We start from the raw sequence: 17652 nt of genomic DNA on the forward strand, positions 1-17652 counted from the left end.
AATTATAAACTTTTAATACACTGTGCAGCAACGCATACAAACAAAGCATACAACAATACTCACGTATATATTCTCTGTGCTTTGTGATAACGACTACTCGTGGAGTATAGTTCGTGACCTTCTCTCTCGCTTCTTCTTTCACTTCTTTGAGAGAGCACAGTTTGCCTTATATTAGTCTAAAGCAATGAGTCACTGGGGGTGTGCTGGTTCACTTGCCCAACTTCCATGCAGGCAGCTTAGGTTCAGTTCCTTTGTAAGCAGATGGATGGATGAATAGTCCATAGCAAATTTGAGCAGCAATAAGTAACAAGACTTTTGTCCTCAGGAACTCACTGGTGCTGAACGGTGCTTGTCAGAAGGTGAGAACACTAAAACATTCATTCAATGTTGTCTTGTGTGTGTGTGCGTGCGTGCGTGTGTGTGTGTGTGTGTGTTTTAATGAAGTGCAAGTGGGACAGTAGTCCAACAGATGGTGCTGTGCTGAAGAAAGCTTGAAACAAAGAAAAAAAAAAAAAAAAAAAAAAAAAGGTCACTGCTACTGTCAGTGACGTGCCAGCAAATGTGACTGTGATTGTTTTTTTCTTCCCCAAACTGGCTCACATGATTTATTTGGTGCCAAATAAATTCTACCAAGCAAGAAGAAGCCTTGCCTGCTTTTTACATGACCTTCTGAGCAATTCTGCTGATTTATTTGGCTGCTACTGCAAGCCAGCAAAAAAAATAACTTAGTTGTGGAGTTTTATAATGAATCCCATAGACCAATTATTCCCAACCACTGTGGTGCAAGAAATTATCCAATTTTACTCAATTGGTCAGGATTATTTATTTACTACAACTAATGTATCTGATTTCATCTATCGATACCTGCGGTGTATAGTGACAGGAAGAACAATTACATACCACCGCACATCATTATTTCAATACTTTTCATGACATTTTTATTTGGCGTTGTGCAATGAGATTTTTCTCATTTAAAATATATGCCTTGGCTCAACAAAGGTTGGGAAACACTGACATAGCCATTAGTCATCTGCACAGTTTAGTACTTCAACATAAGAAGAATTGGAATTTAAAAAGCATATGTGAGAGTAATGTCCTTGGCGCGCAGCCTACCGAATACACTTTTTCCACTTTCTACTTACTATTTATGCTTTTCAATTGGAAAAATAACGCGCTACCAGCCTGACCAGGTACTAGCGGGCGGGGTTCCAAGCATGTGGAGCTGATACTATATGGGCGATGTAAACCACTTCTGGTCACTCATTGGTATAGCATATTTATACACCGCAGTCTCCAATTGACCAGTTGAACTTAAAAGTTCAATACAACTGAACTGTACTTAGGCTGCTATTATTTCACATACCACTAGAAAGAGCCTGCGTACCACTAATCAATCACTGGTCTACGATATTTACTGTATACTCCACTGTCCACATAATAGTAAACAAATTACACAAGAAATCTTGTCTTGTTCACGAGTGAGGGAAAAAGTCTTGTCTTGTTCCAGCGTGTCGGGGACGACCCACGACACGCTGGAGAGACTATGTCTCCCAGCTGGCCTCGGAGCGCCTCGGGATCCCCCCGGAAGAGCTGGATGAAGTTGCTGGGGAGAGGGAAGTCTGGGCGTCCCTGCTAAAGCTACTGCCCCCGCGACCCGACCTTGGATAAGCGGAAGAAGATGGATGGATGGATTGTCTAAATTTTGTCTGCTTAGTTATCGACCTCATTAGTCATTTATATTTATTTTACTCCGTTGTTAAGTAAAGCTATAGTTATTCTCAATACAATTATTTTTTTGTGAATATTTGTGGGTGTCTAGGACAGATTAATTGGATTTACATTATTTCCTATGGGAAATATTGCTTTGGATTTCGTACATTTCGGTTTTACTCAGACTTTCTGTAATGGATTAATCATAAAAAACAAGGTTCCACAGTAGAAACATGAATCTCATAAATGTTTATGTCGTCTGTCATTATCTTCTCTACAGAAGGCGCTGTCTCAGACGGTGTCCTACAACCACACCACGGAGGAGGAAAGCCGTCAAATGGAGGAGATCCTGCGGCTGGAGAGAGAAATCGAACGCCTGCAGAGGCAGCAGGAAGACGGCGTCTCTCTTCTGGGCGAGATATCGCACGAGGATCTAAGGCAGATGCGGGAGGCTGAGATCTACCGACTGGAGAAAGAGGCCTCCCGCGTGGCTACAGAGTTCCTGGAGCTTTTGGACTTTGGCGGGTTGGAGCCGTCGCTGTCGAGCGAGGAGAACCTCCACGACCCGACTGAATCCACCGCTCCTCTGGCCGAGGAGGAGGCAGACGAGGGTTTCCACGCTGAGGACGAGTGCGTTCCTCTACCTGACTTTCCCCCACCAGCTCAAGTGTCCCTTGACAAGGACGTATTCCAAAGCCTCCCCCCGCCTCCACCGGCCTTTTCAGAGGGACTCTTGGTTAGCCCTCCATTGGCTTCCCCTTCCAACGGACTCAATTATATCCCAGACTCCCAAAATCCCTTCTCTGCTCCTCCTGTGATCACCAACAGCAAGGTCTCGGACTTGGAGCCCTTGAGCCAGGAAGTGTCCTGCTCCAACCTGCCCGATGCAGAGTCGGACTACGACCAGGAGGAGTTTGAGGAGGCTCACAGGACCTCGGGGGCAAGCATCAACAATGGCCACATTATGGATGAGGAGGCGCTACGCAAGTCGTCCTGCACCCACAACAGCCTGGACTCCTACAAAGGCAGCTCGGACTCGGTGAGAACAAGTTAGTGAAGGGGTGCCTTGACTTACAACTGACCCGACTTATGAGTTTTTCCGAGATACGAGCCGTAGCTCAGCCAATGTATTTTTCGAACAGTTTGACAGGCTTCAAGCTCTTTGTTGCAACTCCCAGTTGAAGTTTACTGTTGAACTAAACATAACACAAAGAGTAACATTGTTTATTTAAAACAACCACATCACTTTGCATGTCTCCTTGCTTAATGCTAACACACAATACAAAATGCCATAGACAGGCTAATGAATAGGATCTATGTGGCGGTGTTATAACACTTTAAGTAACACAAAAGGTGCAACAAGACATATAGACAGACAAAATTACAATACTGACCGGCATATATTCTTTATCCTCTGCGAAAAACGAATAATACTTTATCTTACTGAGTCACTTGTGAAATTATTTTGTATGTGTCTATATGCCCCCTGGTGTCCAAGGCACACACACTTGAAGGAGCACAAAGGCTAGAACAGATTTTTTTTTTTCTATTCATTTCACTGGGTAAAGAGGATTTGCGAGAAGAGTGTTTTGAGTTGCAAGTGGGGTTATGAATTAAATTTGTCTGTTATTTGCTGTTTTTGTGCTCAACCCAAAGCCCTGTCTAATGTAGTCATATAAAAGTATTGCTTCAGCTCCATCTTGTGGCATTGTAGGTCAATCTAAACCTTTCTGAGGGTGGGAGATGTCAGTTCTCTCCGGGCAGTATTATTCTGCAACCAATCTCAGGGCACTTGGAGACAAACAGCCATTCACACTCACATGCACACCTAAGGATGCCGAGAACATGCAGACTCCACAAAGGAAAAGATTCAAATCGAACCTCAGAGAACCTCCGAATTGTGAGGCAGATATGCTTACCAATTCCCTCACCGATCACAATCGATTAATCGATTTACTGATCAATTTTCCCTATAATTCTAATACATTTTGTCAAATTTGCCCATCCTTAGTACTGCCTATGTGAAAGTGCCGTGAGTCAGTTGGTTATACGCACCTTAAGTTTCTCTTATGCTGTCAAATCAAAACGTAACAAATTGAGTTTTTTTGTTATTTATAAGTTATGTTATTTTCAGCACAGAACTCTCAGGTGCACAGATATATTCACAGTTTCTTCTTTTGTGCATGCCAAAGTCAAAAGGCGCACAAGGACAAAGCGTCTGTCATTTTTTGTTTCAGTTCATTGACAGCGACGAGGACAACGACGGCTATGTGGACACGGACGAAGAGGTTTCCAACGGCAGGCTGAGTCTACTGAATGGCGTCGGCCCTCCCTACTTCCACGGTTACCTCTACATGAAAAGTGAGTAGGGTCATAAAATCCTCTTTCACACTAATATCCTGCATCACAGTGTAACAGAAGACCCGATATTTACTGTATGAAGCCTTTCCGTAAAAGACACAGAACCCAGCAAAGTGGAATATGCAACAACTGTGTGTTAAAGGTACCACCTAGCAAAATACATTTACTTAAATAAATGTGTAAAAAAAAAAAAACTGTTCTTAAAGACGAAATGCAAATGTATTGAGCTTAAAGTTAAATACAGCTGAACTCTTCTGAGGCAGTGATTCTTTCACATACCACTTGTTTGGTATATAAAGTTATCTGGCCAAATTTGAGAATTTTTTTTTTTTCTTTTTTTGAATGAATGGATACGCTTCAAGCGTATGAAAAGCAACCACTGAAAAGCAGCTTATTCAGTAGTTGTTTAAAGAATTCGGTATTCAGAAATTCTAATTCGCCTAGTCACTGATTATTTTTTTATTTTGGTTCATTGAAAAACTCACCTTTTCAGTTTTTGTGCTCAGGCGAAATCCATTTCTAATTTAGAAATATTACTTTGGCACAAACTTGTTTAGTGAAAGAGGTTAATTTAGTCAGCTTTGTCTCATAGGGAAGAAAAAGTCTCCTTCATTATGTGTCATGGGTGAACTGGAGCTTATCCCAGCTGACCCTTTAACGGTCGCCAGCCAATCACAGGGGTACAAACATTTCCATCTTCCATTTCCAGGTGGTCTCATGATCCCGTGGCGTCGACGCTGGTGTGTGCTGAAGGACGAGACCTTCATGTGGTTCAGGGCCAAGCAGGACTCAGTCAAGTCGGGCTGGCTTTACAAGAAAGGTGGCGGAATGTCCACGTTGTCGCGCCGAAACTGGAAGATGCGCTGGTTTGTCTTACGGGAGTCTAAGCTCATGTACTTTGAAAATGACAGCGAGGAAAAGCTCAAAGGGACTATTGATGTGCGCACAGCTAAGTAAGATCTACTGTATTGATATATTTTTTTACCTTGAATGATGCTATTTGAGATTTTACTTTGAATAAAAAAAGACAGAAGCTTGTTGGTTGTTTAACTACGGGTCCTCTACAGGGAGATAGTGGACAATCATGAAAAGGAAAATGCACTCAATATTGTCACTGAGGAGAGGACTTATCACATCTATGCAGAATCTCCAGAAGATGCCAGGTACGGCTCATTACATCAAAGGCTGGATTTATATTTTGCAGGTCCAATTCCGGTTTATTGCCTGTACAGTGAACCCCCGTTTATCTCTGGGGCTAAGTTCCACACCCAAAGTGGGGGAAAAGAAAACCGAGCCCTAGTAGAGACTGAAAAAAGCATTGGGTAATAATTAGTAATGACAATAATCACCGACTCACACCACATTTATGTTACCTCTTAATTTGTCATAAATTGGCTACACTATCAACGTGTTAAAGTTTTACTCAACTTACATTTCTTTTTTTTGGAAAATCTGTGCAGGCTGGTTTGCTCAATATTGGCACAGCAGCATACGTCTGTCTGTCGCCTCTGCTGTATGTATGATTGATCGTCTGCGCGGTAACAGTTCATGATGAATTCAAGGACAAAGAAAGTAGAAAGTACACATATAGGTTAAAATGTAGGAAGTAAAAGTAAAAAGTCATCAGAAAAATACTCAAATAAAATAGATTCTGAAAAATGTTTTACTTAAGTACATTGAGGAAGTATTTGTCCTCTGTTACTTCCCACCACTGCAGTATACATCCAGCCTGTCTTTACCTCCTGGTACTAGTAGTGTCTGGAAATAAACTTCCCCCTTGTGGTTGCCAATGGAACGTCATGCTATATTATTTTCCAATTAACTGTACTGACATTTTACCCTTGGTTTACTTTCCTGAACTCCCCGTGGTCGCATCCAGCGGTTGGTTCAGCGTACTGAGTCGGGTCCACAACGCCAGTCCAGAGCAACTCATGGAGATGCACCACGAACAGGCCAACCCAAAGAATGCTGTGGTTAGTGCTTTTCTACCCCAACACTCCCCACTGCCCCCCCCCCTGACTTCAGCTCCTCTTCTGACCAATAATAATGAAGAATGGATGAAATATCATGCAGATTCGGACCTAATAAGTCATTTGCATCGCAGTTAACCCTAAGTACAGAAGTAGTGCAGAGACGTATTTGTTGAATCTTAAATTCATTCATAAAGTTAACATTATTTCATCAATAGTTATCATGATTAAGCATAATTGTATTCACGTCTTCTGACCATCCAGGGCACGCTAGATGTGGGCTTAATTGATTCGGCCTGTGCATCAGACAACCCTGACAGGTAAGCAAGGTCCAGAAATTGTAGCCTACGTAGTCCAGTAGTACAGATTTACTGCATTTCCTCCTGTAGCGGTCACAGACATTAGTTACGATAGTACTAAGCACAGAGTTGAGATATTTATTGGGGCAAGGCCTTTAATTTTAAATAATGTCATATTTTTAAAATATTTTTCACACATAAATAATGAGTCCTTGCTCGAGTGATGTGAAGAAAGAAAACAACTATTAAGGTACTGTAATGCCGTCGCATGTGGGCAAGGCCCCACAGTCGCTGATGCACTTTCAGCCGTTTAATGAACGGGACAAACGGTCAAATATGAAATGAGAACACTCGTAAGGAGCTGCTATAGGCCACAACTCACGGCCAATCTCACACGCAGACTAAGTGGCAACCCGACTCCAGCTCCTGATGTCACTCATTAGGCCACGCCCCTGAAAGGCACACATCCAACACACAAATTCTACAGTATATACAGTAATTACACTTTATAAAATAATTGTATTTCTTTATAGACTCTTTTATTATGTTTTTAAACAAAACCGTGCTATTTTTTATTGCAAACGTAACATAAAATTGTGGTGGTTTTGGGGGGCTTAAATGGAATAATGGCATTTCAATTGCTTAAGTAAGAGAACTAAATGGAGTTATGAGTTTGGTCACAGAACAAATAAACCTCATAACTCAAGGTACCACTGTATTTACAATGTTTGAGTACTCATTACTGTATATAGTAAAGTGACGTGTTGACGTTTTTAGACCAAACTCATTTGTGATCATCACCGCCAACCGGGTGATCCACTGCAACACGGACACACCCGAAGAGATGCACCACTGGATCGGCCTGCTGCAGAAATCCAAGGGAGACTCCAGAGGGGATGGACAGGAGTTTGTAGTCAGAGGTCAGCCAGCAGTCAGACCCAAAATATATCAACAATAATAAAATGAAAGCTAATACTCTAATACATAATGGTTTTCTTCCCACAGGCTGGCTGCATAAAGAGATGAAGTCGGGGGTGAAAAGCACATCTCTAAAGCTGAAGAAGCGGTGGTTCGTCCTAACCACCAACTCCCTGGACTACTACAAGTCATCCGAGCGCAGTGTCTCCAAACTGGGAACACTGGTCCTCAATAGTTTGTGTTCTGTGGTCCAGCCGGACGAAAAGGTCTTCAAGGACACTGGTTAGTTCAGTCAGCCTTCGAGATAGGTAGATAGATAGATCAACAAAACAAAAAAACACCAACACAAGGCAAAGCAGGCATGGGGAATTAAAAAAAAATACTAAGATCATAAAGATGTAAAATATATATATTAAACAACTTATACACAAGTCTTTTAAAAAAAAAATACACCAGCCACCTGTCACTGAAGCTGCTCCTTTGTCTGGAGATGGTAGCGTGCAGTGGATGCTGTGGATTTTCCATGATGGATGTCCAACTCTGTGGCCACGACACAGCCTGCCTTCATCCTCACTTTAGGCGAGAAATGTCCTTTTTAGAACAATATGCAATTTTCAAATCAGCACTGAGCTGAAATACAATATAGGGAAATTTTAAAAAAGCTGTACTTAAATGATTAAATGATTCATTTAAAAGGCATTGCATATAAGTTAGATAGAAATTCCATCCAACCATCCATTTACAATAACGGTGATACCTAAATAAAAGTTTGACAACAAACAGTTCTTAAAGATTAAAGGCAAATCTATTGTCCTAAAAATGTTAAATACAACTGAACTGTACTGCATCAATGATTGTTTTGTGTACCACACTTTGACAATCACTGCGCTAATGGATTGTGAACTGTTTCTATTCCTATCGCAGGTTATTGGAATATCATCATCCATGGACGCAAACACTCATACCGCCTGTACACCAAAATGCTGAACGAAGCCATGCGGTGGACAAATGCCATACAGGGAGCCATAGACAGCAAAGTTCCCATCGAAACACCAACGCAGCAACTCATCAGGGACATTAAGGTTGGCTTTTTGTGCCTCGGTTATTATGGCTACACTAACACATTACAGTTATGCGGCATTAATATGCTTGAAACAACTCTTTTCAGCCATGCAAGTCTCTGGCAGGGACACTGTGTGTAGTAAAGTGAGGTACTCACTATGTGTGTTGTGAAAACACTATTGTTTGCCTCCTGCCCCTTTTACTGGATGTACTGCGGTGATGTGCGTACTGTTCTGAGTTTGAAGCAGTTCTGGAGCACTGATCTGCTGTTTTTTTTGTTGTTTTTTTTTGTTCCTTAGGAGAGCAGTTTGAATGTGGAGGCGGTGGAGCAGACGTACTGGAGGAACCCCATACTGAGATACACCCAGCATCCTTTGCACTCCCCACTCTTACCTCTGCCTTACGGCGATGTCAGCATCCACTGTGAGTTGTTGACACTTTGATACAGTCTTCTAAATTTGACACACCTCAGAGAAGAGTGTTGTTAATAAACCTGGCAAATTTGAATGATTATAAAAATCGGCAAGTATGTAAAATGAGGCTTCAAAAGCGTAAGAAATCCACCCGTTCTCTTTGCTCTTAAATGCTGTGGGCGTGTCCGCTGAAACAACGCCCCGCTCAACTGTCAATCAAATACCAGTACTACGCCTTGGAAAAAATGGAGGCTACTTTGTCTAGCATCTTTCTTATGCCTACACAGACAGTGACTACATGTTTGAGCCACAAAAATATATCCGTTTAAAGCCTTTAGTGGCTAAAGCAGCTGTAGCAACCCGAATCCCTGGTCCACACGCCGGCTATCAAGTCAGACTTGTTTAAAACCCTTGCTTTTCCACCTTCTCTCCGTGACGTGTGCCCAGTCACGGCCGATAACGAGGCACTCTAAAACGGCCACACCAGCCGGAAGCCCCAGACTACCCGTTGGATGTTAAGGCGGACCTTTTTTACCACCTCACTCTTCCGCCTTCTCTCTGTGAGGTGCGCGCACTCACGACCAACAACAAGGTGCTCTAACAGTAGACCTCAAGAAAAATAGCACTGTATTGTATAAAAACATTTTCATTTTCCATAACGCTTATCCTCACTAGTCACGGGCATGCTGGAGCCTATCCCAGCTGACTCTGGGCAAGAGGCGGGGTACACCTTGAACTGATCGCCAGCCAATGGCAGGACACATATAAACAAACAACCATGCGCACTCACAATTCACACTTACGGGCAATTTAGAGTTTTTAATTAACCTACCATGCATTTTTTTGGGATGTGGGAGGAAACCGGAGCCATATAAAAACATAGTAAAGGTAAAAAAAAAATTACGTTTTTTTTTTTTTTTTTTTGTCACCTCACTCGAGTAGCCACATATCTAAAGCCAAATTTGGGCAATTAACACAAAGCAAAAAAATCGACTCGTAAGCTGGTAGACTTTTAAGTGAAGGCACCACTGTTAAGTCACATACAGCAAATATTTGTATTTAAAACGCTTATAGGCCAAAAATATAAAACAATTAAATAAAAAACAGTGAGTACGTCTGTATCTGAGCATGTCTTCTTGTGCCGTGTGACCACATATCCTTAAGCTACTGTGTAAACTAATTTATTAGGCGTGGTTTGGAACCTTGAAACCTTGTAAACTGAGGACCTCCTGTACACTGTAACTCTAAACATGTTAGTTTGTTAAGGGGTTGATCATTAATTCAAACGTCCGTCTCCGTCGTTCTCAGTGCAAAAGGAGAAGGGTTACACCAGCCTTCAAGACGAAGCCGTTAAGATCTTCAACTCCCTGCAAGAGATGGAGGCGGTGTCAGACCCTGTGCCCATCATCCAGGGGATTCTGCAGACGTGCCAGGACTTGAGGCCGCTCAGAGACGAAGTCTACTGTCAGCTGATCAAACAGACCAACCACGTCCCGCACCCCAACAGCCCCGCCAACCGTGCCCACTGGCATCTCCTCACCTGCATGAGCTGCACCTTCATGCCCAGTCGCGGCATCCTGCGTTACCTCAAGTTTCACCTCAAACGGTGCGACACACACTTTGAGACCTCACTCATAGAAGTCTATTAATACCAGGGGTGCAAAGTAAATTAACCAATCACATTCAAAATCATATTAAATGGGAATCAGCACATACGTGCCACCATTTAAAGTGCTTCTGATTAACCCCCAAATAAAGTTCATTTGAATTCAGAGAAGTTCCGAGTTTTTTTAAACTTGTGCTTCTATTTATCATTGTAACCAGAGGTTTACCTACACTATATAAAAAGACATGCTTTTTTCCTCATTGTCTGACCGGAAATCAGACTAAACCTGTTTTAGATAAAGTAGGATTACCGAAATTATTTCTGTTTGCTAAATGGCAGAATCACGAAATGACTTTTTTAGGCAAGTTTACTTACTTTGTTAAAAGTTTACATACGGTAAGATTACTAATGATCTGAAAAGAACTGTGCAAGCAAGGCAGCCTACAAACTTGGCCCAGTTACACCAGTTCTGTCAGGAAGAATGGGCTGAAATTCCTGCCAACTATTGTGAGAAGCTTGTGGAAGGACATTAAACATTTGGCACACGTCACACAGTTTAAAGGCGATTTCACCAAATATTAAGGAAATGTATATAAACTTTGTACTGTGAAGAAATGAAAAAATGTTTTCAGAAATCCTTCTCTTATTATACCGCCGTTTAGCAAATACAAATAATTTTAGTAAACCTAACTGACGTAAAGCAGGAAAAGTTTAGTCTGATTTCATGTCAGACAGTGAGGAAAAAAAAGTGTGTCTTTTTATATAGTCTATGTCAACTTCAGGTTTGACAAGTAGTATGAGTACTTTTGCCACCTCTGATCATAACTCCCTGTGTGTGTGATTGTAGGATAAAGGAGCTGTTCCCAGGGACTGAGATCGAAATGTTTGCGCATTTCATTAGCGAGTCTCTGAAAAAGACCAAGACCAGGGAGTTTGTTCCCTCCCAAGAAGAAATCATAGCACTGCTCACTAGACAGGAAATGACCACCACAGTCTACTGTCACGGGGGAGGCTCCTGCAAGATCTCCATTAACTCACACACCACTGCCGGAGAGGTATGGACATATTTTTATTCTTAAATCAGTAAGGCTTCCAATGGTTGGTATGACTTTTGTGGCTTGGTTTTGCGCAAGGTGGTGGAGAAGCTGATCAGAGGTCTGGCCATGGAGGACAGCAGGAACATGTTTGCTCTCTTTGAGCACAACAACAGTATTGACCGAGCTGTGGAAAGCAGAGTCCTGGTGGCGGACGTGCTGGCTAAATTTGAAAGGTGAGCGGTCTGGATCACAGGTTACTAGGGGTTGAAACGACTAGTCGATTAGTCAACTTTACCACTACACAATGACGCTTATAGCTCGAAGTGACATTTGGCATTATCAACACGTACGCCTCACTAAAATCAGCAGGCGGTGGGTTCGGAGGGTTATTTAGTCCTATACATTTTGGAATGTGGGAGGGTTAAGGTTAGCCATCTAGAGCTGAGATTCGAACCCAAACCTCAGAACGGTGAGGCGGCATGCTAACCCCTAGTACACCATGCTAAATTTGATTAAGAAAATGATGTTCCATGATGTTTACTTTTTATTACTACTTTTTATACTGTGACAAGAATGGCTGGCAGTGAAGAAGCCGTACACCAGTGGAAGCTCTACTTTAAACTCTACTGCTTCCTGGATGTGGAGAGCATGCCAAAGGAGGGCGTGGAGTTTGCCTTCATGTTTGAGCAGGTGTGTTTAACTCAGGGATTTCAAACTCACTTTTGTCACAGGTCACATTGTAGTTGGGGCTCTTTTCACTGAAACCATAAACATGCAGTACAGTGTTCCTCTGACATATTGTTTTGTTTTTTTAAAGCAATCTGCAGCATAAAGGTTTTATTACTGTGCATGTGTGATGACCTATCCTTCTCCTCTCTGAAGCTTAACAAAGCAAAACATTTAAAAAACATTTTCTTTTTAATTTGCAACTAAAACCTTTCATATCCAGAAAAAAAGTTAAACCGCATTTGTGAAGATACACAGCAAATTGATGGATAACTACTTTTGAACCCAAATGTCATGAAAAGCTAAACTATCGTTTTAATTACTATGAAAAGGGGTTTGGTAACAACAAATACAATATCTCACCATTATTCAAAGTGAAGACCATTCATACTTTTGGTATACATTTTTGCAAGAAACATTAAGTAGACACACGCTGAGTTTTTCGAGATATACGGGCCGTCATTTGGATGATTTTTTTGCTTCGACTTGCGAGCAGAAATTTTAGATATGAGCACTGTTTGATGGCAGTGAACTAAACTCAACTCACTTAACCACAAGCAGCAGTTTGGCAGATAATGAAAAATTCTTTTTAAAGAGAGGCTTTAAGCTTTTTATTGGCACTCCTATTTGCAGTTGAATGTCAAACTAAACAAAACAAAGAGATTTACTATGTGTATTTAAAACAACCACATAACTTTGTCTTAAAGTCTGCTAGCATAATGCTAACATATAATGGTAAACACTGTACAGACATTATTTATCCTCTGAGAAGAACAACTAATATTACTGACCATCTCCATGTATATCTGTATGTCTGTATTATACTGCCCACAAGTAACCAAGGTCCACACACCAGAAGGAGCAGCACAATGTGCATTGAATTGAAGCAAAAAATGTGGCAAAAACTATTTAATTTATTCATATTCTATTTAATTATGTTATTACTTTATATATTTTTATAATTAAAATATATTTTTTTCTGTACAGTATTATACAGTGCATTTTTTTCCTATTTTTAAAAAATTGGGTTTTTGGGGGGAGGCTGGAATGAATTAATGGCACTTCCATTCATTTCAATGAGGAAAGATGATTTGAGATACAAATGTTTTCAGTGTGGTCACCGAACAAATCAAACTCATATCTCATATATCTCAAGGTATTACTTGATGCCTGTTTTCACTCTCGTGCTCGCACAGTTCTATAAAAAAGAGGTAAAGGGTGCTTGCTTCAAGCTGTTTATTTTCACTTCCAGTCGAAGTATACAAATTGATGCATAACTAGTTTGACAAAGGAGGTGGTAAGCTGGACCTGGGCCCTGGGCTTTGAGTTTGACACGTGGTTTAACTTGTTGAGTGACAGTCAATCACATCCAGTGCTGACATGCTAACTCCTTTCGTGTTCCTTCAGGCCCATGAGAGTTTAACCAGAGGACACTTCCCAGCCCGTGAGGAGACTTTGCAACACCTGGCCGCCTTGCGCCTGCAGTTCCTCCACGGCAACAAAACCCGGGCGGCGTGGAGCCTGGAGAGCGTGTACCCCGTGGGCCGCCTGCGCGCTCGCATCCTGCAGTACACCAAGGTGAGCGCGGCCTCGGGGTCAGGTCAGACTCTGGAACGGCGCAGAACCAGCTTCTTGGACGGGACCCTGCGGCGAGGCTTGAAGACGGGCTCCCTGAAGAAGCAACGGTTGGAGGAGGAGCAGATGCTGGAGATGTGGCTCAAGGAGGAGATGTCGGCCACCAGGGCGAGCATCGTGGAGAAGTGGTGTCGTCTGCAAGGTCTGCTCCAGCACCAGGCCATGCTCAACTACATGACTATCATCAAGGAGTGGACCGGGTATGGATCCACGCTGTTCGATGTGGAGGTACTTACACTTTGAAGAATAGCAAAACCAGCATCGATGTTGTGGTGCAGCAACACATGTACACAGACAGTATAACAATACTCATAGGCATATATTCTTTATCCTCTTTGAAAAATGACTAATGTACCTGCAGCTTACTGAGTGAGTCACTTAAAGTATTTGTTAAACTCTTCTTTGTTTGTGTCAGCATGACTGTATCATACTGTCCCTGGTGGCCAAGTCGTACACACCAGACGAGGCCACAATGAATTAATCATGACACACAAAACTGTTTCATTCTTTATTCTATTTAATTATGTTACAACAGTATGTTTTTCTTATAAAGTACAATATTATAGAGTGCTATTTTCCCTTTTGGAAAACACATTACAAAACATTTTGTTGTTTATTTCATGGCTCAAGTCCAACTCCTGACTGACGAATGAATTTATGAAGAAGTCTGTCCTGATACTTCACTCCATTCCGCCTATCTCCAGATTCTAAAACAAATCTGAATTATTATTGCCTTTAATTTGTACTATATTGCATTTGTGTGTTCCCAGTGCAAAGAAGGAGGCTTCCCACATGACCTTTGGTTGAGTGTGAGTGCTGAAAATGTGTCAGTGTACAAGCGAGGAGAGCCCAAGCCCCTGGAGACATTCCCTTACGAGCACATCATATTCTTTGGAGCTCCGCAGCCCTGCATGTACAAGATCACCGTGGATGAGAGAGAAATGTTCTTTGAGACGCCACAGGTACTTCTTTGTGTTCCAGCTACAGATTAAAAGTACACTCAGCTTTAGTCTTATCAGTGAGCTGCAATACAAGAGCTGAATAAGTAATTCTGCCTTTACAAAGATAAAAATGGTCAGTGAGGTATTCATTTAAGCCAGTCATTCTCAAAACTGTTCCACCAAGTCCCACTTGAAAAAATACTGAGTGCTCCAAGTACCACCATCATCACCAACATTAGAACACAGTAACATAGTAGGCCGAAATGTTAATTTAAATCATATTATTGCAAGTTATTGTAAACTTATGCACAGTTTGAATATTAAACAATGCCTAAATATAGGAAAATTGTACTAACAAGTAAAATACAATTGAACTGCATTTGGGCAGTGATTCTTTCGCGTACCACTAGAGCAGTGATTCCCAACCAGTGTGCTGTTGTTATTTCATACTGTTTTTTTTTTCTTCTTAGTCTATTTAGATTTTTATTTTATTATTACCATCTCTGTTTCATGTCGAGCCATTGAACTGGGAAAAATTCCTGGTTGTGAATGTACCTTTCACTGACCATGGCAATAAAATCGATTCTGATATAAATTTTAATTGAAATTCATGAGCAAATCCAAAATCTGTTTCTTTTTATTAATTCTTTACCTGTGTTTCCATTGTATTGGATCTCAAAAATGCAAAGCAAAAATAAAATAAAAATTAGTGAGGTGAACTCTTCCTTCCCTTGTCTTGACTGTTTGTTTCATGTTTTGTTTCCAGGTTGGTGAGATCACAAAGATCATGAAAGCCTACATTAACATGATTGTGAAGAAACGATGCAGTGTCAAGTCAGTGTCCAGCTACGGCAGCAACTGGATCAGATGATCGATGGGTAAAATACTAATCTTAAATATGTTGGCGCAACGAGGAATGAATCACCGCAAAAACAGAGATTGTGACAAGGACTCATCCAGCAATGTTTGTGTTTAAAAAACATGCACCATTTGAAGCTTTGAATGTCGTTTGGAAGATGTACACCGGTCCCTTTTCACACTATTCAAATTTTACTTTAGCCTTTAACAAGCAAGGCCAAATTAACTTGGCCTATGTTTCACCAAACCATGTGTCAAAATATACCGTACTTCCCCAAATAGTGACCCCTACTCTTATCGAAAATAAAAGCCGTTGCAGCTTCACACATTCAGATAATTAGATGTGTGGCAATGCCAGTGACAATTTCTTTCAACACAAAGAAGTGTGGGCTTGAGGTTTGGGGTGTTAAAGTTTACACTCCACTTGCACACAGGTGTGTACACACAGCCTCTGCAGCTTTGCGCTTTCAGATAATTAGATGCATGGTGACATCACGATTGCTTTCAACACAAATTGGCATGGGCAGTGAGTCCTGGGGTGTTAAACTTCACACTCAGCTTGCTCACAAGTGGCGTTCTGCCTCTGAAGTACGTGTTCAGATGGCCGCTGTAGCTTCACGCATTCAGATAATTAGATGTGTGGTGACATCACAATTGCTTTCAACACAAACAGGTCTGCGCAGTGAGTCTTGTGGTGTTTTACGTCACACTCCATTTGTAGCATTTTGCATCTGATGTACGTTTACACAGCCGCTGCAGCTTTGCACATTCAAATAATTCGATGCGATGTGACCTGAGTGCCCGCGTGTTGGATGGCAACGACTGCTTTCAACACAAAGAGGCATTGGCAATGAGTCCTGGGGTGGTAAACTTCACAATCCACTTACACACAAGTAGTGTTCCACCACTGAAGTGCATGTTCACGCAGTCGCTGCGGCTTCACGCATTGAGATAATTAGGTGTGTGGTGACGTCACCCCCTACGACAAATACTTTCAACACAAGGCGGCGTGGGAAGTGAGTGAGTGCTGCGAAAAGCCACAAGTAACTGACGCACCCTCTGAAACAGTTTAGAATTTCCCATAGTACTATAAAAAGGCGACAAAGCACTACGTTGTCTATCGGACAGGGCCATTATCTGACTAAATAAAGCTCCTCCGTCACTACTTCCTTGGAACCAAAATGCCACAAGATGGCACCAAAGCAATATTTTTTTATATTGAATTGCCTCCACCCTAATAGATGCCACAGTTGCGTAAATAATTTTTTTTTTTAAGTGGACATCCCCCCCCTTTAATGAATGTTCTCACTGAATGGAGATTCCCTCAGGTGCATGTGCGTATGTAAGTGGGACAGCTTGCCTTACTGAGAGCCCTGACCTTGAACTTCGTCCCCGAGTATGAAAGAAACAAGTGCGGCAAACTGATGATTAAGATAACCACTGCACTTTTGCCAAGACACTAACAGAGGAATTAGCCTAGAACGGTAGCTACAGTGTGTATATGTGTGTATACTAAAGTGTTTTTACCGTGTGTTTTTTAGGGGTATTTATTTATTTGCAATACAGATGGACTTGAGAATAATCAGAGTGTTAGCTGCAGTTTTGCCAGTACGTTCGAAATGCTTTGGGGCACACACGGCATTCACAGGAAATACATAAGCTGTTAATGTTCACAGGAAATACATAAGCTGTTAATGTGCTCAATTGTGTGCCTTGTAGTTAAGCAATTGTCCAATATTAAAACTTGCTGATGTGTGTTGTCATTCCTAATAATAATAACCCATACATATAGATTGAGCTTAGTATACACCTCGCATCCTTTGTCCTCCTCATTTGTCATAGTTGCGTAGATCTGGTAAGCTGCCGGCGGCCACACCAGACTCTTGATGAACGTTGCCATTGACGATGACTGTATCTTCAACTTTCTGATTGTTTTCCAGTAGAAACAGAAAAAAAATCTGCAGAAAAATGTTTTATATCAAACAAATTAATGATGCTTTAATAAATTATTGTATTTCAAAAATCTGCCATGTGTGTGTTTATTTGTTGTCTACATTTGTGGGTTTTTGCATCCTGTACCCAAATGCCATTCATGGATGGTTATAAATGCATTGTT

General features: G+C 41.5%; 1 protein-coding gene across 3 annotated transcripts in view; it reads left to right on the forward strand.

Moving 5' to 3' along the window:
- The window catches only part of myo10l3 (myosin X, like 3), a 95639-nt gene extending 78078 nt beyond the window's left edge, over positions 1 to 17561 (forward strand). For all 3 annotated transcript variants that reach the window (XM_061791868.1, XM_061791866.1, XM_061791867.1), the window contains 18 exons: positions 326 to 359; positions 1991 to 2749; positions 3948 to 4071; positions 4781 to 5024; positions 5139 to 5234; positions 5951 to 6044; positions 6306 to 6361; positions 7118 to 7260; positions 7346 to 7540; positions 8183 to 8340; positions 8620 to 8743; positions 10042 to 10339; positions 11187 to 11394; positions 11473 to 11609; positions 11949 to 12066; positions 13510 to 13965; positions 14508 to 14699; positions 15445 to 17561. In XM_061791868.1, the coding sequence (XP_061647852.1) occupies positions 326 to 359; positions 1991 to 2749; positions 3948 to 4071; positions 4781 to 5024; positions 5139 to 5234; positions 5951 to 6044; positions 6306 to 6361; positions 7118 to 7260; positions 7346 to 7540; positions 8183 to 8340; positions 8620 to 8743; positions 10042 to 10339; positions 11187 to 11394; positions 11473 to 11609; positions 11949 to 12066; positions 13510 to 13965; positions 14508 to 14699; positions 15445 to 15549 (3541 nt within the window). In that variant the 3' untranslated portion in view covers positions 15550 to 17561. The remainder of the gene's footprint in view (positions 1 to 325; positions 360 to 1990; positions 2750 to 3947; positions 4072 to 4780; positions 5025 to 5138; positions 5235 to 5950; positions 6045 to 6305; positions 6362 to 7117; positions 7261 to 7345; positions 7541 to 8182; positions 8341 to 8619; positions 8744 to 10041; positions 10340 to 11186; positions 11395 to 11472; positions 11610 to 11948; positions 12067 to 13509; positions 13966 to 14507; positions 14700 to 15444) is intronic.
- The last annotated feature ends 91 nt before the right edge of the window (positions 17562 to 17652 follow it).

This window comes from Phyllopteryx taeniolatus, chromosome 12 (genome assembly GCF_024500385.1).
Source record: "Phyllopteryx taeniolatus isolate TA_2022b chromosome 12, UOR_Ptae_1.2, whole genome shotgun sequence".
Taxonomy (NCBI): domain Eukaryota; kingdom Metazoa; phylum Chordata; class Actinopteri; order Syngnathiformes; family Syngnathidae; genus Phyllopteryx; species Phyllopteryx taeniolatus.